The sequence below is a fragment of the Larimichthys crocea genome, chromosome XVIII, assembly GCF_000972845.2.
Source record: "Larimichthys crocea isolate SSNF chromosome XVIII, L_crocea_2.0, whole genome shotgun sequence".
NCBI lineage: Eukaryota > Metazoa > Chordata > Actinopteri > Sciaenidae > Larimichthys > Larimichthys crocea.
This window is the reverse complement of record NC_040028.1, coordinates 21,963,358-21,980,630: the sequence shown is the minus strand read 5'-3', so window position 1 is coordinate 21,980,630 and position 17,273 is coordinate 21,963,358. Positions and strand designations below refer to the sequence as shown.

Genomic DNA, 17,273 nt, shown 5'->3' with positions numbered 1-17,273 from the left:
AAAATTGTAGGTCATCCAACTTTTTATATCCTTAAGGCATGCTTGGAGTTTAGTTAACTGATTGGTTGCATCAGGCTTGATCGATAAATATAATTGGGTGTCGTCAGCATAACGATGAAAATTGATAGAGTGATTCCTAATGATGTTCCCTAAAGGAAGCATATATAAACTGAATAGAAGTGGTCCAAGTACAGAACCTTGTGGGACCCCGTCCTCTGTCCCATGTGTCCTCACCTCAGCTGCTCTGTGTACTATACTAATGAGGACAGACATGTTTCATACCTGAGCTGTCGAAGTCGAGCGTCTGGCAGGCGGCAGAGTTCTTCCAGGGGCAGCTGTACACGGCGCCTCTCTCCACAACGCTGCCGGAGGACGTGTTAGCCCGAGGAGCTCCAATCAGAACGTCCGACCTGGACAGACGGACATGTTACCATGCTAACGGTCGCTAATTAACAGTAAATACAACAAAAATGTCCTCAGTCTTTAGACGTCACGTCTCAGAGACTACGTCCAGGTTTTAGACAGTCTGCGGGGACGTCACGGAGACTACGTCCAGGTTTTAGACAGTCTGCGGGGACGTCACGCGCGCGCGCGCGCGCACACACACACACACACACACACACACACACACACACACACACTCACTTCTGGTGGTCTGGGGTTTTGAAGAAGTCCACCGAGAAGCCGAAGTAGCTCCCCTCCGGTCCGGAGTACACGGACGGGTTCTCCACGTCCAGGTTGAACGAGCCGCCGCGGTGAGCGAGCAGCAGGACGAGCACGAGCGTCTGTCCTCCGGACATGGCTGCCTGAAGACACGGATGAAGAACCAGAACCTGGACCACGACTCACTGTGAGGAACCGAGCGGACGGGCCGGGTTCGGTCCGGTTCTGGACGTTAGCCTGGTTTAGCCGAAAAAAGCAGGAGAGTCACCGGAACAGTACCGGGAGAGGCCGAGACTGTTTGTGTGTGTGTGTGTGTGTCATCGGCTGTTCACACCAGATACATCAAGTTACACCACAGCACACGGGACATCCGGTACGTCACTTTCAAAATAAAAGCATTCTATTGACAGACTGTCTAAAACCTGGACGTAGTCTCTGTGACGTCCCCGCAGACTGTCTAAAACCTGGACGTAGTCTCTGAGACGTTCTTCTTCTTACATTTACATGTGTTGCTTTTATTCTGAAGGCTGGTTTCCTGTGTATGTCTCGATGTGATGCCGAGGAGTTTTCACACTAAACAGGAAGTTCATTCCACAGCATCAGACAGAGAACACACACACACACACACACACACACACACACACACACACACGTAGAGGGGATTTTTGCTTCAGTGTCAGTCATCTTATTTTTAACACACACTTATCATGACCATCACCTGTGTGTTTATATTAGACACACAAACAGGAAATATGTTATGTCTGTAAAAATGAGTGTGTGTGTGTGTGTGTGTGTGTGTGTGTGTGTAGGGAGTGTCGACCCAGTTAGTCATTCTGTCAGACATAAAATCACACACTATAAATATTTACGTCCACGTCCTGAAAGAAGAGCACAGGCAGGAAGTCGTTCATGTTTTGTCCATATTTAGTCGGATGTTTTTACTGCTGGCTTGTTTTTAATGTTGGTCAGATCATGTGACCTGAGGAAACAACAAAACATAAACACCCTTCTCTTCTGTCTGTTAGTGTTTCTCAACCGAACAGACAGAACATGAATCATCGATTGATTGATGGAGGGTCAGCATTTTAGCAGAGGATCTACCATGTTGTAATGTCCAAAATCAAGACCAGCAAATCCCAAATCAGTCGATAATCTGGTTGTTTTGAGGTCCTTAGTCAAATTCCCTGTTCAGGACATAGAAGAGCCAACTCTCACATGTTCTTTAAAGTCTGTGTAAAGTCAGAATAAATAAATAAAACTGTGTTCTGAGTTGGTCAGACCAAAGAAGAGAGTGTTGTTCACCACCCAGCCAAATTTAAATGATTAAAAATATCAACAAGATTTTGAAATCAGGCGTCAAAATCAGGTCAAAATGAATTCTCAGCTCCAGGACTGTGGGGGCGTGTCCTCTGAAGGTGCTGAAGCCACGCCCACTCGTGGGAGCTTGTTGTGGTTTTGAAGCGACTGAAACGTGTCAGGTGAGTTCAGAGAGTCACATGACTAACTTTGAAACACTCCGAGCTGAGACGAATTCATCTCTGTCTCTCTGCTCAGGATGGCCTCAGCGTGTCATCGAGCCGCCCTTTAAGGACCGCCCACAAAATCCTGGACTGGAACCTCAAACTCGTTCAAAGTCTCTTCACGTGTTTCAGCATGTTCAATGTGTTTGATAAATCTGCCTTCAACAGACTTCACGTCTTCAGTCAGACACCAAACCACAGAAACTAAACAACATCCTGAAGCTTTTTTTGTTGTTCATGTGTGTAAATCCTCGAGCAGTGTGTGTGTGTGTGTGTGTGTGTGTGTGTGTGTGTGTGTGTGTGTGTGTGTGCAGCTCACGCTCAGAGCCAGCTGAGGGCTTTTTGTCTTATTTGGCCATGAGCTGCTCTGATTCAGCTACAATGAAGTTTGCACTCAAGAATGTGTGGCAGAACTCCCATGAGATCCACAGGAGGGGGGAGGTTGATGTGTGTGTGTGTGTGTGTGTTCGCGTGTGTGTGTTCGTGTGTGTGTGTGTGTGTGTGTGTAATACATGCACTGTGAGGCACAGACATGTAGCTTCTGTGAGACTTCAAGATTAAGATGTTAGCCAGGTTTACATGGAAAAGAGTGAAAAGAGTTGGAGGAAGAAAAACATATAAGGAGAGAGAGAGCATGCCTGTGTGTTTGTGTCACAGACGGTGTAACGGACGTTAAGTAGGTCTCAGCTATGCAGATTACGTACAGCACAGATACATGCAAGCTTGTTAACTCTACAACTACCGAGGCAACGTCACTGTGAAGTTTTACAGTGCAACAATTTTATTTCAGTGAAAGCAGTCAGTCTGAATGTGTGTGTTTGATTCGTTCACCTCCACTCACCACAAACATCACAGACAGTATCTCATCTCAGTGTTTGCTCTGGACAGTCAGCAGCTCTGTTTCTAGCTGTATGTCTGACACTGTTAGGAAGCTGAATGAACACTGATAGACATGATTCACCTCCATACACAGTCTTAGTGTTGAAGTGTGATGGCAACATTTCCAATGATCCAAAAGTCCACAGCATCTAAATATTCTACTTCCTAAAAAACTTTTTGCCAGTTTAGTTTTTACTCATGTACAGCTGTCTTTATTTACCACGGTGCACTGAAATGTTGCTTTAAATATCTACATTCTGATGGATTATGTGTAAATATATCAACAGGGGTCTACTGTACCCACTGTAACAATGTCACTTCATGTTGGGACTAAAGCAAACAAACACCACCACCAGCAGCAGTGATTTGTTTTCAATAGTTTTGGTGCCACCTAGTGGTAAAGAAGGAGATTGCAACTCAACAGATTTTTTAGAAAGAAACTTTTTATCAGGCACTAAAAGAGGAGAAGAGAGTTTTCACTCATGTAAGAACACTTCAGGACATCGTCTTTAATTAAGCTTAATAAATTAAGTTAATCATCAAAGTGAACGTCTGATCTCAGTTCTTTCTTTTTTCTTTCTTGCTGTTATGTTTGGGATCTTTGAGTCTTCCGTGAAGGTTCTCAGTTCTCCAGGTCAAGGGTTAAATCTGGGGCAGGTTGTAGATCCGTGAAGATGATCCTCTTATCCAAGAGGTTCTGAGTGACAGGTGGAAATCAAAGTATTTAGCCTTGGTAGGATCATCAACCAGACCGTTGTTCCCACCTGGTTCATTAGTGCTGCTCGTCATCTGAGTCATTAAGGTGACGTGAGGTCCAATGTGGACGAGGGTTGTTAAGTGACGTGAGGTCCAATGTGGACGACGGTTGTTAAGTGACGTGAGGTCCAATGTGGACGACGGTTGTTAAGTGACATGAGGTCCAATGTGGACGACAGTTGTTAAGGTGACTTGAGGTCCAATGTGGATGAGGGTTGTTAAGTGACGTGAGGTCCAATGTGGATGACGGTTGTTAAGGTGATGTGAGGTCCAATGTGGACGAGGGTTGTTAAGTGACGTGAGGTCCAATGTGGACGAGGGTTGTTAAGTGATGTGAGGTCCAATGTGGACGACGGTTGTTAAGTGACGTGGGGGTCAGGTATGAGGCACGAAAGGAGATCATTGAGGTGCGGCCTCCTGCATGATTTGTTATCAGCCTTGCTGCTGTTTAGAGCGGACTGAGTGATGCAAGAGAAGAAGCAGTTTCAGTAATCTAAAAGTTTTTGGGTGGTAATAAAGGTTTGATTTTTCTGATATTTGTCTACTGGAAGAAACAGGAGTGAATAAGTGATGAATGATGTGTTGATCAAAAAGAATACTTCGACTCATAGTACCTTACTACCCCTCTAGAACACTGCGCTCTCAGGACACTGGGTTCCTTGTGGTTCCTATAGTTTCCAAAAGTAGATTGAGAGCCAGAGCTTTCAGCTATCAGGCTCCTCTTCTGTGGAACAAACTACCATTCTGGACGAGCTTTTGGATATCCATTTAAATAAAATGATCAGATGAACCTGCCTCAGGCTGTCGGACTTTGTTTCTCTTTGTGTGCACACTGCAGATTAATCAGATTACCACACATACAGTACATGAAAACATAATTACTCTAAAGCAATTACTGTGGTTTATTATATTTTTGTTTTGTTGCAAATTGCACAATTTTACAATCACCACTTCTTCAAAAAAAGCCATCAGGTTATTGTAAATATTCTCATTATGATATTTATAATCTGATCAACACATGCATATGCCTGTGTGTATGTGTTTAGTATTAATACAACAGACTGTTTTGATTAAGGATGTTTGAGGATATTTAAAATGTCATGTGTCAGTCATAGAAGAGGAAAAACAGTTTAGTCAGAAATTCTGAAGACATGTAATGGACGGGTGAAGTCAAACATTTCAGAATGAAACTTGTGATGCCAAAACATCATCGGTCATTACTCTGTCTGATGGTGCCGATCTCAGCTTTTACTGTGCATCAGTCAAAGAAACTATTTCTTACATGCACCATCTGAGGAGCCGACTCACTTATCTTCAGTGTTATTACAGAAAAATAAGAAGCTGATCAGTAATCAGGGTTTATATGTCATTTAATCTTGGCTGGGAAGAACAACCTTTTGAGGTGTTTATGAATTTCTTTCATTTTTAGTCCATACATGATCGGATTAAAGAGAGGGTGATACATGACTATCTGTAAAGTCATAATAAAACGAACAGTTTTAGGAAAATCAGCTTCTAGCTGGACTGTAATGACATCAAAAGCACACAAACAGGAGAAGTTGATTAAAACTATGAGGTGAGGTAAACAGGTCTGTGCAGCCTTTTTCCTGACTTCTTTACTGCTGCGATAGGATATTACAAATATCCTGGTGTATGTAAACAGTATGAAAAGCACAGGGACAAGTGCAACATTAAGCAGGATGACCATATCGTGTATAATTTGTTCTCTTGAAATCACACATTGAAGTTTATAAACTGTATTGTTACAAAAAAATCCTTTCAACACAAAGCTACAGAGATTTTTATGAGCACTCAATCCAGCCGGCACTGCGACCTGAGAGGCCGGCAGAATCCAAGCTAAGACTAAGAAAATACTGATAGTGGTTTTGCTCATGATGGTTGGATATTGCAAAGGTTTACATATGGACACATACCTGTCATAGGCCATAGCTGCCAACAATAAGAACTCTGAACCACCTAAAGAGTAAAACATATGAAACTGAACAAGGCAGGCCTGATAAGTTATAATCTGTTTGTCAGATAAAAAGTCAATTAGAAGCTTTGGGTAGATGGTTGTGCTGAAAAGAACAGAGTTGATTAACAAAGCTGCAATGAACATGTACATAGGCTCATGGAGGTTTGGGTGAACCCAGATGAGATACACAATAACAGAATTACTGCAGATTATCAGAATATATATTGTGAACATGATCACAAAATAAAGATATCTGTATTTATGAACTTCAACATGCCCACCAAGAGTTACATATGTCACATTCAATGTATCATCCATTAATGTTTGCAAAAATCATATGAATGCAAGAGACTGCACAATATGAGACATAACTGAGAGAAGCACTGTCACTGATTAAACATGCATCCTGTACTGGAAAGACTTTTTCATTCACAGTTACCTGTTCAGAATTGAAATAGTAAACTTTTGGAGTCTTTAAAATGTTAATGTATGAGGTCACGTCATTCTCCATGGGCTTAATTAGTTGTCACCAAAAACTACCAACATGGAAACAACTTTACTTTTGAATTCTGGAGGCCTGAACCTGTAGGCTGTGTTTTATGAATATTATTAATGTTTAATAGATGTCGTAAGTCAAAATATGTTTTCATGTGGTTATGTTTGGCACTTAACGAGTTATTCTGCTTTGGTGTTCACATCAAACCCATTTGAAACTTGTGAGTAAGTGTGAGTGTGGTACCACTGAGGCTCGCCTTGTTGCACCCACAAACCACAACTTGTTGGCACAAAGGAGATTATATGTGGACATGGTCTGCAACTTAAACTTGGTTACCGAAACCAGACACCTGAAACAACACCCACCTGTCAGTCAAAGCGTCCACGCTCTTAACCCTGCATAACTTTAAGCCTTAATATAATGTGAACAGGTGAGTTGTATATAAATTCACCCTCAGTACAGTTGTCATGAACGGGGAAATTAGCTACAGAGACCAAAACTGTTTTTTGTACCAGGCTGTAAACATGTTTATTTCTGCTGTGAAGTTATACATTTCAACATATTAAATTTTTTCTATACAGTGTTACATTGACAAGTGATGTTTACCTAAGTCATTTACTAGGGTTGTGAGAGGACTCAGTTATAACAAGTATCTCGTACGGGCCGAATAAGTAAAATGTGTCAATAAACAGTTATCTTTCTCTTATGATCTAAAAGTTACTGCGTAGATCAGTTCTGAGGCTGTTCTGTAAATTGTTTTCTAAATAAATTGTTCATGAATAAAGATATTTCTGATCACTGCATTCATTCTTAATTTAACTTCCGGTTAGCCATGTCCACGTCCTGTACTTTCTCATCCCTATCATCTCCAATTATGTCAAACAGCCTGATCAGGACTACATACTACATAAATCTTAATGATTTGGAAACTTACACTGTAAATACTGAATGTTTTTTTCCACACTGAGGTGAAGTGTATGTTTTGAGAGTCTGCTCATTTAAAATCAACACATTAAAGACAGAGAGGAAACACCAGCTAAACCAACTTTGAGCAAAGAAAGTAAAGTGAGAGTCACTGCCAGTGTTAGCAGCCTTCTAATGAATTCATCAAAAAACCTGATATAACTTACTGTTGTTGTCAAGCTCTGAGTTTTCTTCAAATTCACTTTTCATTTTGAAAGATATATTATACATTACCTATATATCCAACGTGTGAGTATATATATATATATATATATTATATATATATATATTATATATATATATATATATAAACATATAGTTGAGATGTGCATGTTTGCAAATATGCTGAACCTGTGTATGGGGGATCACAACTGTGTAATATAATGAATACACTGTGAGTTTTCCTGAGAACTACAACTTGCTTTTAATACCTTATCTGTGCAATATGTAGAAATAATAAAGTTTTAAGTACAAATACAGAAGAGATTTGGTATGCTTTTAAAAATAAAAGTAAAATATATTAGTGAAGTTTCTGTTCTTAACTGTTTGCCTTCTTTCTCTTACAGTGTTTATTGTGACCAAAGTACTCAGAAAGCACTATGAACCTAATTCTGATGTTTGTGAGTGGAAGTCCAACAATGATATTTAAGGAGGTTCAAGGGTATCAAAAATGTCACATGTCATCTATAGACGAGGACAACACTTCAGTTAATTCGGAGATGTCCGGGTGAAGTCAAACATTTCAGAATGAAACTTGTGTACCAAAACATCATCGGTCATTACTCTGATGGTGCCGATCTCAGCTTTTATGTGCATCAGTCAAAGAAACTATTTTTACATGCACCATCGTGAGGAGCCGACTCACTTATCTTCAGTGTTATACAGAAAATATAGAAGCTGATCAGTATCAGGGTTTATATGTCATTTATCTTGGCTGGGAAAACAACCTTTTGAGGTGTTATGAATTTCTTTCATTTTTAGTCCATACATGATCGGATTAAAGAGAGGGTGATACAATATCATCTGTAAAGTCATAATTAAACGAAAAGTTTTTGGAAAATCAGCTTCTAGTCCAACTACAATGACATCATAAGCACACAAACAGGAGAAGTTGATTAAAACTATGAGGTGAGGTAAACAGGTCTGTGCAGCCTTTTTCCTGACTTCTTTACTGCTGCGATAGGATATTACAAATCCGGTGTATGTTAAACAGTATGAAAGCACAGGGACAAGTGCAACATTAAGCAGGATGACCATATCTCGTACAAAACGTGCTTGTGATATTACACACTGAAGTTTGTAAATTGTGTTATTACAAAAAACCATTTAAAATAAATCGACAGAGTTTTTCTTTGGCGCTCATGCAGTTGGCAGTACGAGCTGACAGGCAGGCAGAAGCCAAGCTGAAACCAAGAAATACTCACGGTGGTTTTGCTCAGAGGTTGGATATTGCAGAGGTTTACATATGGACACATACCTGTCATAGGCCATAGCTGCCAACAATAAGAACTCTGAACCACCTAAAGAGTAAAACATATGAAACTGAACAAGGCAGGCCTGATAAGTTATAATCTGTTTGTCAGATAAAAAGTCAATCAGAAGCTTTGGGTAGATGGTCGTGCTGAAAAGAACAGAGTTGATTAACAAAGCTGCAATGAAAATGTACATAGGCTCATGGAGGTTTGGGTGAACCCAGATGAGATACACAATAACAGAATTACTGCAGATTATCAGAATATATATTGTGAACATGATCACAAAATAAACATATCTGTATCTGTCAACATCTACATGTCCACCAAAAGTTAAATATGTCACATTCAATGTATCATCCATTAAAATTGCCAAAAACCTGTGAATTAAAGAGTCAGAGAAAAGATCTGTGAGTGGACAAACATGCAGCCTGCACAGAGGCTTTACAGTCTCTGAGAGTTCATGAAATGGTTTTTTATAACATTTCTTTCCTTGGATCTCATTAAAGAACTCCTAACATGTAAACAATATAATCAAACTCTGGAGGCCTGAACTTGTAAGAAGTGTTGCTTAATGTTTGGAAAACTTTCAATGCTTAGGACACCTGAAGGCCGGCAATGAAAGATGTTATTCTATAGTTATATAATTCTTATAATGGATGACAAACACATTATTGAATGCTCAGGAGCTTCTTGTGTGTTGAAATAATGTGGAACCAGTGATAATATTAGCATGCTTGGCTAAACAGCTAAGTAGGCCTGAACTGAGCCTGAAGTTGTGTCTATTCAGTATTCAGATCCTTCTGTGTAGTACTTTCTGGCATAGTGCTGTTGTTTCAGGATAAGACGAGAGAGTACTGAGATGGAGACAACATTTTGAGGGGTTGAGACAGAGTCAAGAGCAAAACCCAGCAGTACATGCATAGGTAGCTAATATTCTCAAAATCTCTTTGGGTGAAGGGTGAAGAGGTTTCTAAAGAGTTTTATGGTACAGAGGCAGTGGCCTCTTTCAGCAGAATAATGGGTCCTGTCACAAAGCATAGTCAGGGCCTTGGTAGGTACTTGAAGGCACTACTGAAGCTGTCCACCCTTTCCACTGAGGATGTGTTGATATTATGGAGAGCAGTTCTGAAACCAACGGATCAGGCCCTCTACTTACCTCTGATAACCCTGTTTCACTGTTTCCAGTGATTAGGTCCATCACAGTTGTGTCATTAGCTTGGCAAGAGTGTTGGGGTTGAAACATGGTTACACTAGTCATTAGTTGTGTATGTACAGGGGGTCCATCAGGGGATTTAAGGCTTCAAGAGACCACTGGGCCAACAAGTCTGAAATTCCTACTTTTTCAGCTCCACGGCTTGACCAGGAGGTTCTTGCCTGACAAGCACAGATGACCTTGTGATCTCTGACCACCTGCCCCAACAATGGAGGCTTTAAACATGGCCCACTTCAGAACTTGTGATGCTCATCTATGTGAGCATTGAGACCCAGATACTCTGTACTGCTGTTTGATGGATAAGCACACACAACAGTCAGAGGTCGTCGTCGTCTTCTACCGCTTTTCCGGTACGGGTCGTGGGGGCAGCAGCTTCAGCAGGAAAGCCCAGACTTCCCTCTCCCCGGCCACTTCGTTCAGCTCTCCCAGGGGGACCCCAAGGTGTTCCCAGGCCAGCCGAGAGACATAGTCCCTCCAGCGTGTCCTGGGTCTTCCCCGGGGCCACCTCCCAGAGGGACGTGCCCGGAACATCTCACCAGGGAGACGTCCAGGAGGCATCCTCACGAGATGCCCGAGCCAACTTAACTGGTTCCTCTCGATGTGGAGGAGCAGCGGTTCTACTCTGAGCTCCTCGCGGATGGCCGAGCTTCTCACCCAACTCTAAGGGAGAACCCAGCTACCCTGCTAAGGAAGCTCATTTCAGCCACTTGTATTCATGATCTCATTCTTTCGGTCACTACCCAAAGCTCGTGACCATAGGTGAGGGTAGGAACGTAGATCGACTGGTAAATCGAGAGCTTCGCCTTTCGACTCAGCTCCTTCTTCACCACGACGGACCGGTGCAGAGTCTGCATCACTGCACTCCGCCCTTTTCCGGCTGAGAACCATGGCCTCGGATTTGGAGGTGCTGATTCTCATCCCAGCCGCTTCGCACTCGGCTGCAAACCGCTCCAGAGAGAGCTGGAGGTCACGCTCCGATGAAGCCAACAAGACTAGATCGTCCGCAAAAAGCAGCGACCTGATCCTGAGGCCACCGAATCGCAGCCCCTCAACGCCCTGGCTGCGCCTAGAAATTCTGTCCATAAAGGTTATGAACATAACTGGTGACAAAGGGCAGCCTTGGCGGAGTCCAACTCCCACAGGAAACAGGTCCGACTTACTGCCGGCAATGCAGACCAAGCTCTGGCACCGAGAGTACAGGGACCAGATAGCCCGTATTAATGGGTCCGGAACCCCATACTCCTGGAGCACCCCCCACAAGACTCCCCGAGGGACACGGTTGAACGCCTTCTCCAAGTCCACAAAACACATTTAGACTGGTTGGGCGAACTTCCATGCACCCTCTAGGACCGCGCTAAGGGTATAGAGCTGGTCCACAGTTCCACGGCCAGGACGAAAACCACACTGCTCCTCGTGAATCCAAGGTTCGACAATCTTGCGGACCCTCCTCTCCAGGACCCCCGAAAAGACCTTCCCGGGGAGGCTGAGGAGTGTGATCCCCCTATAGTTGGAGCACATCCTCCGGTCCCCGTTTTTGAAGAGGGGAACCACCATCCCGGTCTGCCAGTCCAGAGGCACTGCCCCCGATATCCACGCGATGTTGCAGAGACGTGTCAACCAAGACAGCCCCACAACATCCAGAGCCTTGAGGAACTCCGGGAGGACCTCATCCACCCCCGGGGCCCTGCCACTGAGGAGCTTTTTGACTACCTCAGCGATCTCAGTCCCAGAAATGGAGGGGACCACCACGGGGTCCCCTGACTCTGCCTCCTCAAAGGAAGACGTGCTGGTGGGATTGAGGAGGTTTTTGAAGTATTCCCTCCACCGACCCAAGACGTCCCCAGTCGAGGTCAGCAGCACCCTGTCCCCACTGAACACAGTGTTGACAGTGCACTGCTTCCCCCGCCTGAGACTCCGAATGGTGGTCCAGAACCTCCTCGAAGCTGTTCGAAAGTCGCTCTCCATGGCCTCACCGAACTCCTCCCACGCCCGAGTTTCTGCCTCCACAACCGCCGAGGCCGTGCTCTGCAGCACCCCCTCTAAGGACTCCAAAAAGGGTCGGTACTCTGAACTGCCATTTGGTGCATAGACACAGATGACAGTCAGGACCCGTCCCACCACCCGAAGGAGAAGGGAGGCTACCCTCTCGTCCACTGGGGTGAACCCCAACATACAGGCGCCGAGCCAGGGGGGAAACAAGCATTCCCACCCCTGCTCTGCGCCTCTCACCGGGGGCAACTCTAGAGTGGTAAAGCATCCAACCCCTCTCAAGGAAACTGGTTCCAGAGCCCACGCTGTGTGTCAAGGAGAGCCCGACTATATCTAGCCAGTACCTCTCAACCTCGCGCACCAGCTCAGGCTCCTTCCCTGCCAGAGAGGTGACGTTCCACGTCCCCAGAGCCAGCTTCTGCAACTGGGGGTCGGACCGCCAGGGTCCCCGCCTCCGACTGCCGCCCATCTCTCTTTGCACCTGCCCCCTGAGACCCCTCCCATGGGTGGTGGGCCCATGGGAAGGGGGGCCCATGTCACCTTTTCGGGCCGGGCCCCATGGGTAAGGACCCGACCACCAGGTGCTCGCCAACGAGCCCCACCCCCAGGCCTGGCTCCGGCGGGGGGGGGGGGCCCGGTGGCCCGCGTCCGGGCAAGGGAAACTTGGCTCCTTTCGTTGTCATTTCATCAAGGGATATTGAGCTGCGCTTTGTCTGGACCCTCACCTAGGACCTGATTGCCTTGGGTGACCCTACCAGGGGCATAAAGCCCCCGACAACATAGCTCCTGGAATCATTGGAACACGCAAACTCCTTCACCACGGTAAGGTGGCAGCTCTGGATATAAACAAACATCAGCTGTTTTTAAACTGAGTCTGCTGTTTGTCACGTGACTTGAGGTCAACGTCAAAGTGAATTATCAGCTGATGATCACTGATAGACGATGTGTTTGTGTTAGTCAGAGGTGTTGTACCAATTCATAGTTGTGTAGAGGCAACCATCCATTTTCTGGGGAACTCCAACACAGCAGTGCTTAGCCTGGGACTTGTGAGTATCCCCATTAGTGAAGTGACATTTCACATCCAAGGACCATTGTGATACCGGTAGTCAGCACAGCCAGCACAGCCCTGCCTTTGCCTGTTGTCTGGCTTGAAAGCCAACAGTTGTGGCTCTCTGGGTACTAGAATTATTCAGATGATTAATATGGGTATTTCTGGTATCAGTTTTGATCAAATATGGACGTAGTCTCTGTGACGTCCCCCCACAGACTGTCTAATTTCTGCCTGTCTTTGTTTCTGCTGTGAAGTTGGACATTTTAACGTGGGGGCTTATGGGACTGACTCGCTTCTGGAGGATGTTTGAGGAACTGCAATTTTTGGTACTTCCTGTGCTGGCTTCACTTCACAGACACAGAGGTTGATGCTTGATGCAAACATACATTCAACTATTAGCAATCACGCACACTAATCACCCCCTATTATAATTTTTACTGTGATTTCTGATCTTATGACTGAGAATTGGCTTTTATGTGCTGAGAGAAACTGAATGTAAAAATGTACATTCATAAATGTACATTTATATTCAAACAGAACAAAATACAATGACTATAGAATTATTATGGTTCAATCAGACACTTTAATGATGAGAGAAATAAGATCCATCCTATGAATCAGGTTGTATCCAGGGCAATTTTTCAGCAACAAAAAATGTTTATGTTTATTTTCTGCAACAAATTTTGAATCTGCGTTGCCTCACAGATTACACATCACAGTCTGGCACACACACTTTTTTTTCAAGGCATTTTATTTAAATGGTTGACTCATGGCCATTACACACATTAATAATTACACTCAAAGGAAAATCTGCCAATTGAAAGACAAGATTCTATTGCTCTGAGTTTAAAGCAAATTTAAAATTCAGATTAAGCCAGACACGATGTCATGAGTCATTACAGTGATGCAGCTGATGCCTTGTACATGTTACAGAAAAAAATCAAAACAAACATTAAAAAACCTCCATGAATCACAGAAGTCAAGAAAGAAGCAAGAAACGTCCACCACTTCTTTGTTATCACATTTTGCAGACAGCCTCTTGAGGTGTTTATAAATTTCTTTCATTTTTAGTCCATTTGATCGGATATTAAAGAGAGGATGATACACTAATAATTGTAAGGACATTAAACGTAACAGTTTTTGGAAAATCAATTCCAGTCTCAGCAGAAGTATCAATATGCACTCCAAGGAGAAGTTGATTAAAACTATGAGGTGAGGTAACGCGTCTGTGCAGCTTTTCTCCTGACTTCTCTACAAACTTCGTAAGTTATTATAAATATTCTGGTGTATGTAAACAGTATGAAGAGTAAAGGGATAATTAGAAGATTTACAAAAACTATCAAACCATATATTTTCTCTATTCTTGGTTCCACACAGTGAAGCTTGTGAACTGTGCTGTTACAAAAGATTCCTGTGAAAATAAATTTACAGAGTTTCTTATTCACATCTGAACAATTGGCCCTGCAATCTTACAAAAAGGCACAAGCCAGGCTAAAACAAGAACATAATCACAGTCTTTTTCTCATGATGGTTGGATATTGCAGAGGTTTACAATAGACACTACCTGTCATAGGACATAGCTGCCAACAGTAAGAATTCAGAAACCAGCTAAAGAGTAAAATATGAACCACTGAAAGAAGACAGGCTGAATATGTTATGATCTGTTTGTCAGATAAAAAGTCAATTAGAAGCTTTGGGTAGAAACAGTGCTGTAAAAAACAGAGTTGATTAAAAAGCTGAATGAAACACGTACTGGCTCATGGAGGTTTGGGTGAATCCAGATCAGATAGACAACAGTAGAATTACTGCAGAGTATCAGAATATATGCTGTGAACATGATCACAAAATAAAGATATCTGTATTCATCAATGTTCACGTACCCATCAATAATTATATATGTTACGTTTACTTGAGTATCCATGAAGGTTGTCTTATATAAACAGACTATATACAGTCACTGTTAGATTTTTTCTTTCATTCACCTGTACCTGACCCCACATACACTTGTATCTGTTGAAATATCCACACAGACCTTCAGGATTCAGAAAGTGAACTGTTTGAGTCTGTGGATGGTTTTAATCAGCCTTCCTAACCCTCAATGGATCTCATTAAAATCTGCACCAAGGTCTATGACATCAGAACAACTTCATCAAACTCTAGAGGCCTGAACCACAGGTGGTGTTACTGTTTTCCTGTGCCAATGTCATCAGAATTGACACTGTATTACACATCATCACCAAGACACACTCTTTGTAGGGCCTTGCATTAAAATTGGTAATGTTTCCCTACTAGCAGTTGAGTTTCCTCTCAGGACCCTTTCAGTGGTGGTGGTAGTAAAATTCCTCAGTATTGTTGAGGACACCAAAATTTCCTCAAGGTGTCTGTGGTGAAAAAAAGTCTGCCTTGCCTTGGGATCTTTGGAAGGTATTACTTAGAGTCTTGATGATGGGAAAACAAGGTGAAGCTGTCCACCCTGTCTCTGATAACGTGTTTATACTAAGGTATAGCACTGACAGCCTTGACACCCGCAGTTCGGCCCTCTACTTCCTTCTGCTTGACCTGTTTCATTGTTTTCCAGTGATGAGGCCCATCACAATTGTGTTATCAATTGGAAAGAGTGTTGGAGTTGAAAAGTGGGTACACTAGTCACTAGTTGTGTGTGTACAGGGAGTACCAGCAGGGACTAAAAACATTAATCCTGGTGTGTGCCAATGTTACAGTTGATGGTGTATTAAGTGTGTGAGGGTTGTACCTGTCTACTCTAACCACCTTGCGACTGTCAGGAAGTCAAAGATCCAAATGGTTGTTTCCATGACCAGCATGGGTCACCTACTGACCACATGTCCTACCACCTTCCTCACAATGGTGCTTTTGTACATGGCAGTTCGGTTCCCATGTCCCCAACCTCCCCATGGATGCACAAGAAATTCTTCATCTGGTTCCACTTGGTGGACAAACACATACAACAGACAGAGCCTTCCCCATAGCGACTCATGTTGCACAGAGGCGACCTTCCACTTCCAGGGAGAACTCCACACAGCACTCAGCCAGGGTTGTGGAGGAGCCCAATACTAGCCATTTTCTCTCCAGAAAAGGTGAGAGTCCAGCCCTCTCTAGAAGTCTGGTTTCAGAAACCAATGGTATGTGTAGAGGTGAGTCCAACTATATCAGCTGGCACTGTTCCACCTCATGCACCAGCTTCCGTTCCTTCCCACCCAGTGAGGGGACATTCCACCTTGATGTGAGGAGCCAGCACACTTCACCGTCTGGGGCACATTCTTTTTCTTCAATGCGTTTTATTTGAATATGTAAACATGAAGTCAGAAGTTAATTAAAACGTGAAGTAAAGTAAACTTCCGAGTGGTAATATTCTAAAGATGTTTTGTTGTGTTGGAAAAAGTCACCATGAGATGACCACAAGCCGAAAGGTCTCATTAGTGTAGACGCATCCAACTAATGGAGACCTTTCTGCTTGTGAGACTTTTATTATCCTTATTTTGTTCTACCACGTTTTTACACTTTGCTTTATATCCTAGAAATTCATACATATTTCACAATATTGTCCTAGTTCTAGGTGTTGTCCCTGTTTCCTATACTGGCTGTTACGTTACATTACACTAAAGACGGGAGAGGTCTTTGGCACTCACTGGTGCCAGGCTGTCCAAGGCCTTTTATGTAATTAATAAAATTTTGAATTGAATCACTGGACGCCAATGAAGGGAGGTGGGCTGGATGATTGTTATCAGCCTTGCTGCTGTTTAGAGCGGACTGAGTGATGGCAAGAAGAAGCAGTTTTCAGTAATCTAAAGTTTTTGGGTGATATAAGTTTGATTTTTGTGATTTTTGTTACTGGAAGAAAACAGGAGTGAATGGTGATGAATGATGTGCTGATCAAAACGAATACTTCGACTTCTTGAGGCAGTATTTGTGTTACCAGCGAGTGGAGTCCAATATAGTGACTGACCCCCTCACACATCAGCACCGTCACTGAAAGGAGGGACTTAACTGGCTCTCTCTGCCCAGGCTGAGCTGTTCTGTGGAAATATATGTTATGTAAATGAAGAACAGCATACAGTACATTTATTTCTGTGAAGGGTCTGTGTTACATACAACTTAGCATTTACAGTGAATAAATGACTGGTTCACATGACTTTATTTAAAATGTGTTTTAGTCTGTTGAGTTTGTACCATGCATAGGAAATAACACTCAAATAGAAACATTTCTGCCTGACTCTGGCCCTGTCGCCCCCACTACAATTATTATGACACTGCTCAGCAAATTCGTATTAATAC

The 17,273-nt window shown here is 43.2% G+C and overlaps 2 protein-coding genes and 2 pseudogenes across 2 annotated transcripts in view; all 4 read right to left on the bottom strand.

The window, feature by feature from the left end:
* itgav (integrin, alpha V) overlaps positions 1–1,014 on the bottom strand; it is a 24,942-nt gene extending 23,928 nt beyond the window's left edge. Inside the window, exons 1-2 of the mRNA XM_027290909.1 lie at positions 646–1,014; positions 283–410 (exon numbers count right to left, since the gene is read on the bottom strand). Coding sequence (XP_027146710.1) covers positions 283–410; positions 646–800 — 283 coding nt within the window. The 5' untranslated portion in view covers positions 801–1,014. The remainder of the gene's footprint in view (positions 1–282; positions 411–645) is intronic.
* A 3,686-nt stretch (positions 1,015–4,700) lies between these two features.
* LOC113748185 (olfactory receptor 6N2) lies at positions 4,701–6,315 on the bottom strand. Its single transcript, XM_027291155.1, has one exon. The coding sequence runs from the start codon at positions 6,109–6,111 to the stop codon at positions 5,185–5,187; it is 927 nt and encodes a 308-aa protein (XP_027146956.1). The 5' UTR covers positions 6,112–6,315; the 3' UTR covers positions 4,701–5,184.
* A 1,858-nt stretch (positions 6,316–8,173) lies between these two features.
* On the bottom strand, positions 8,174–9,088 carry LOC113748216 (olfactory receptor 10AG1-like; annotated as a pseudogene).
* Positions 9,089–9,510: 422 nt separating this feature from the next.
* The window catches only part of LOC113748215 (olfactory receptor 6C74-like), a 10,197-nt pseudogene continuing 2,434 nt past the window's right edge, over positions 9,511–17,273 (bottom strand).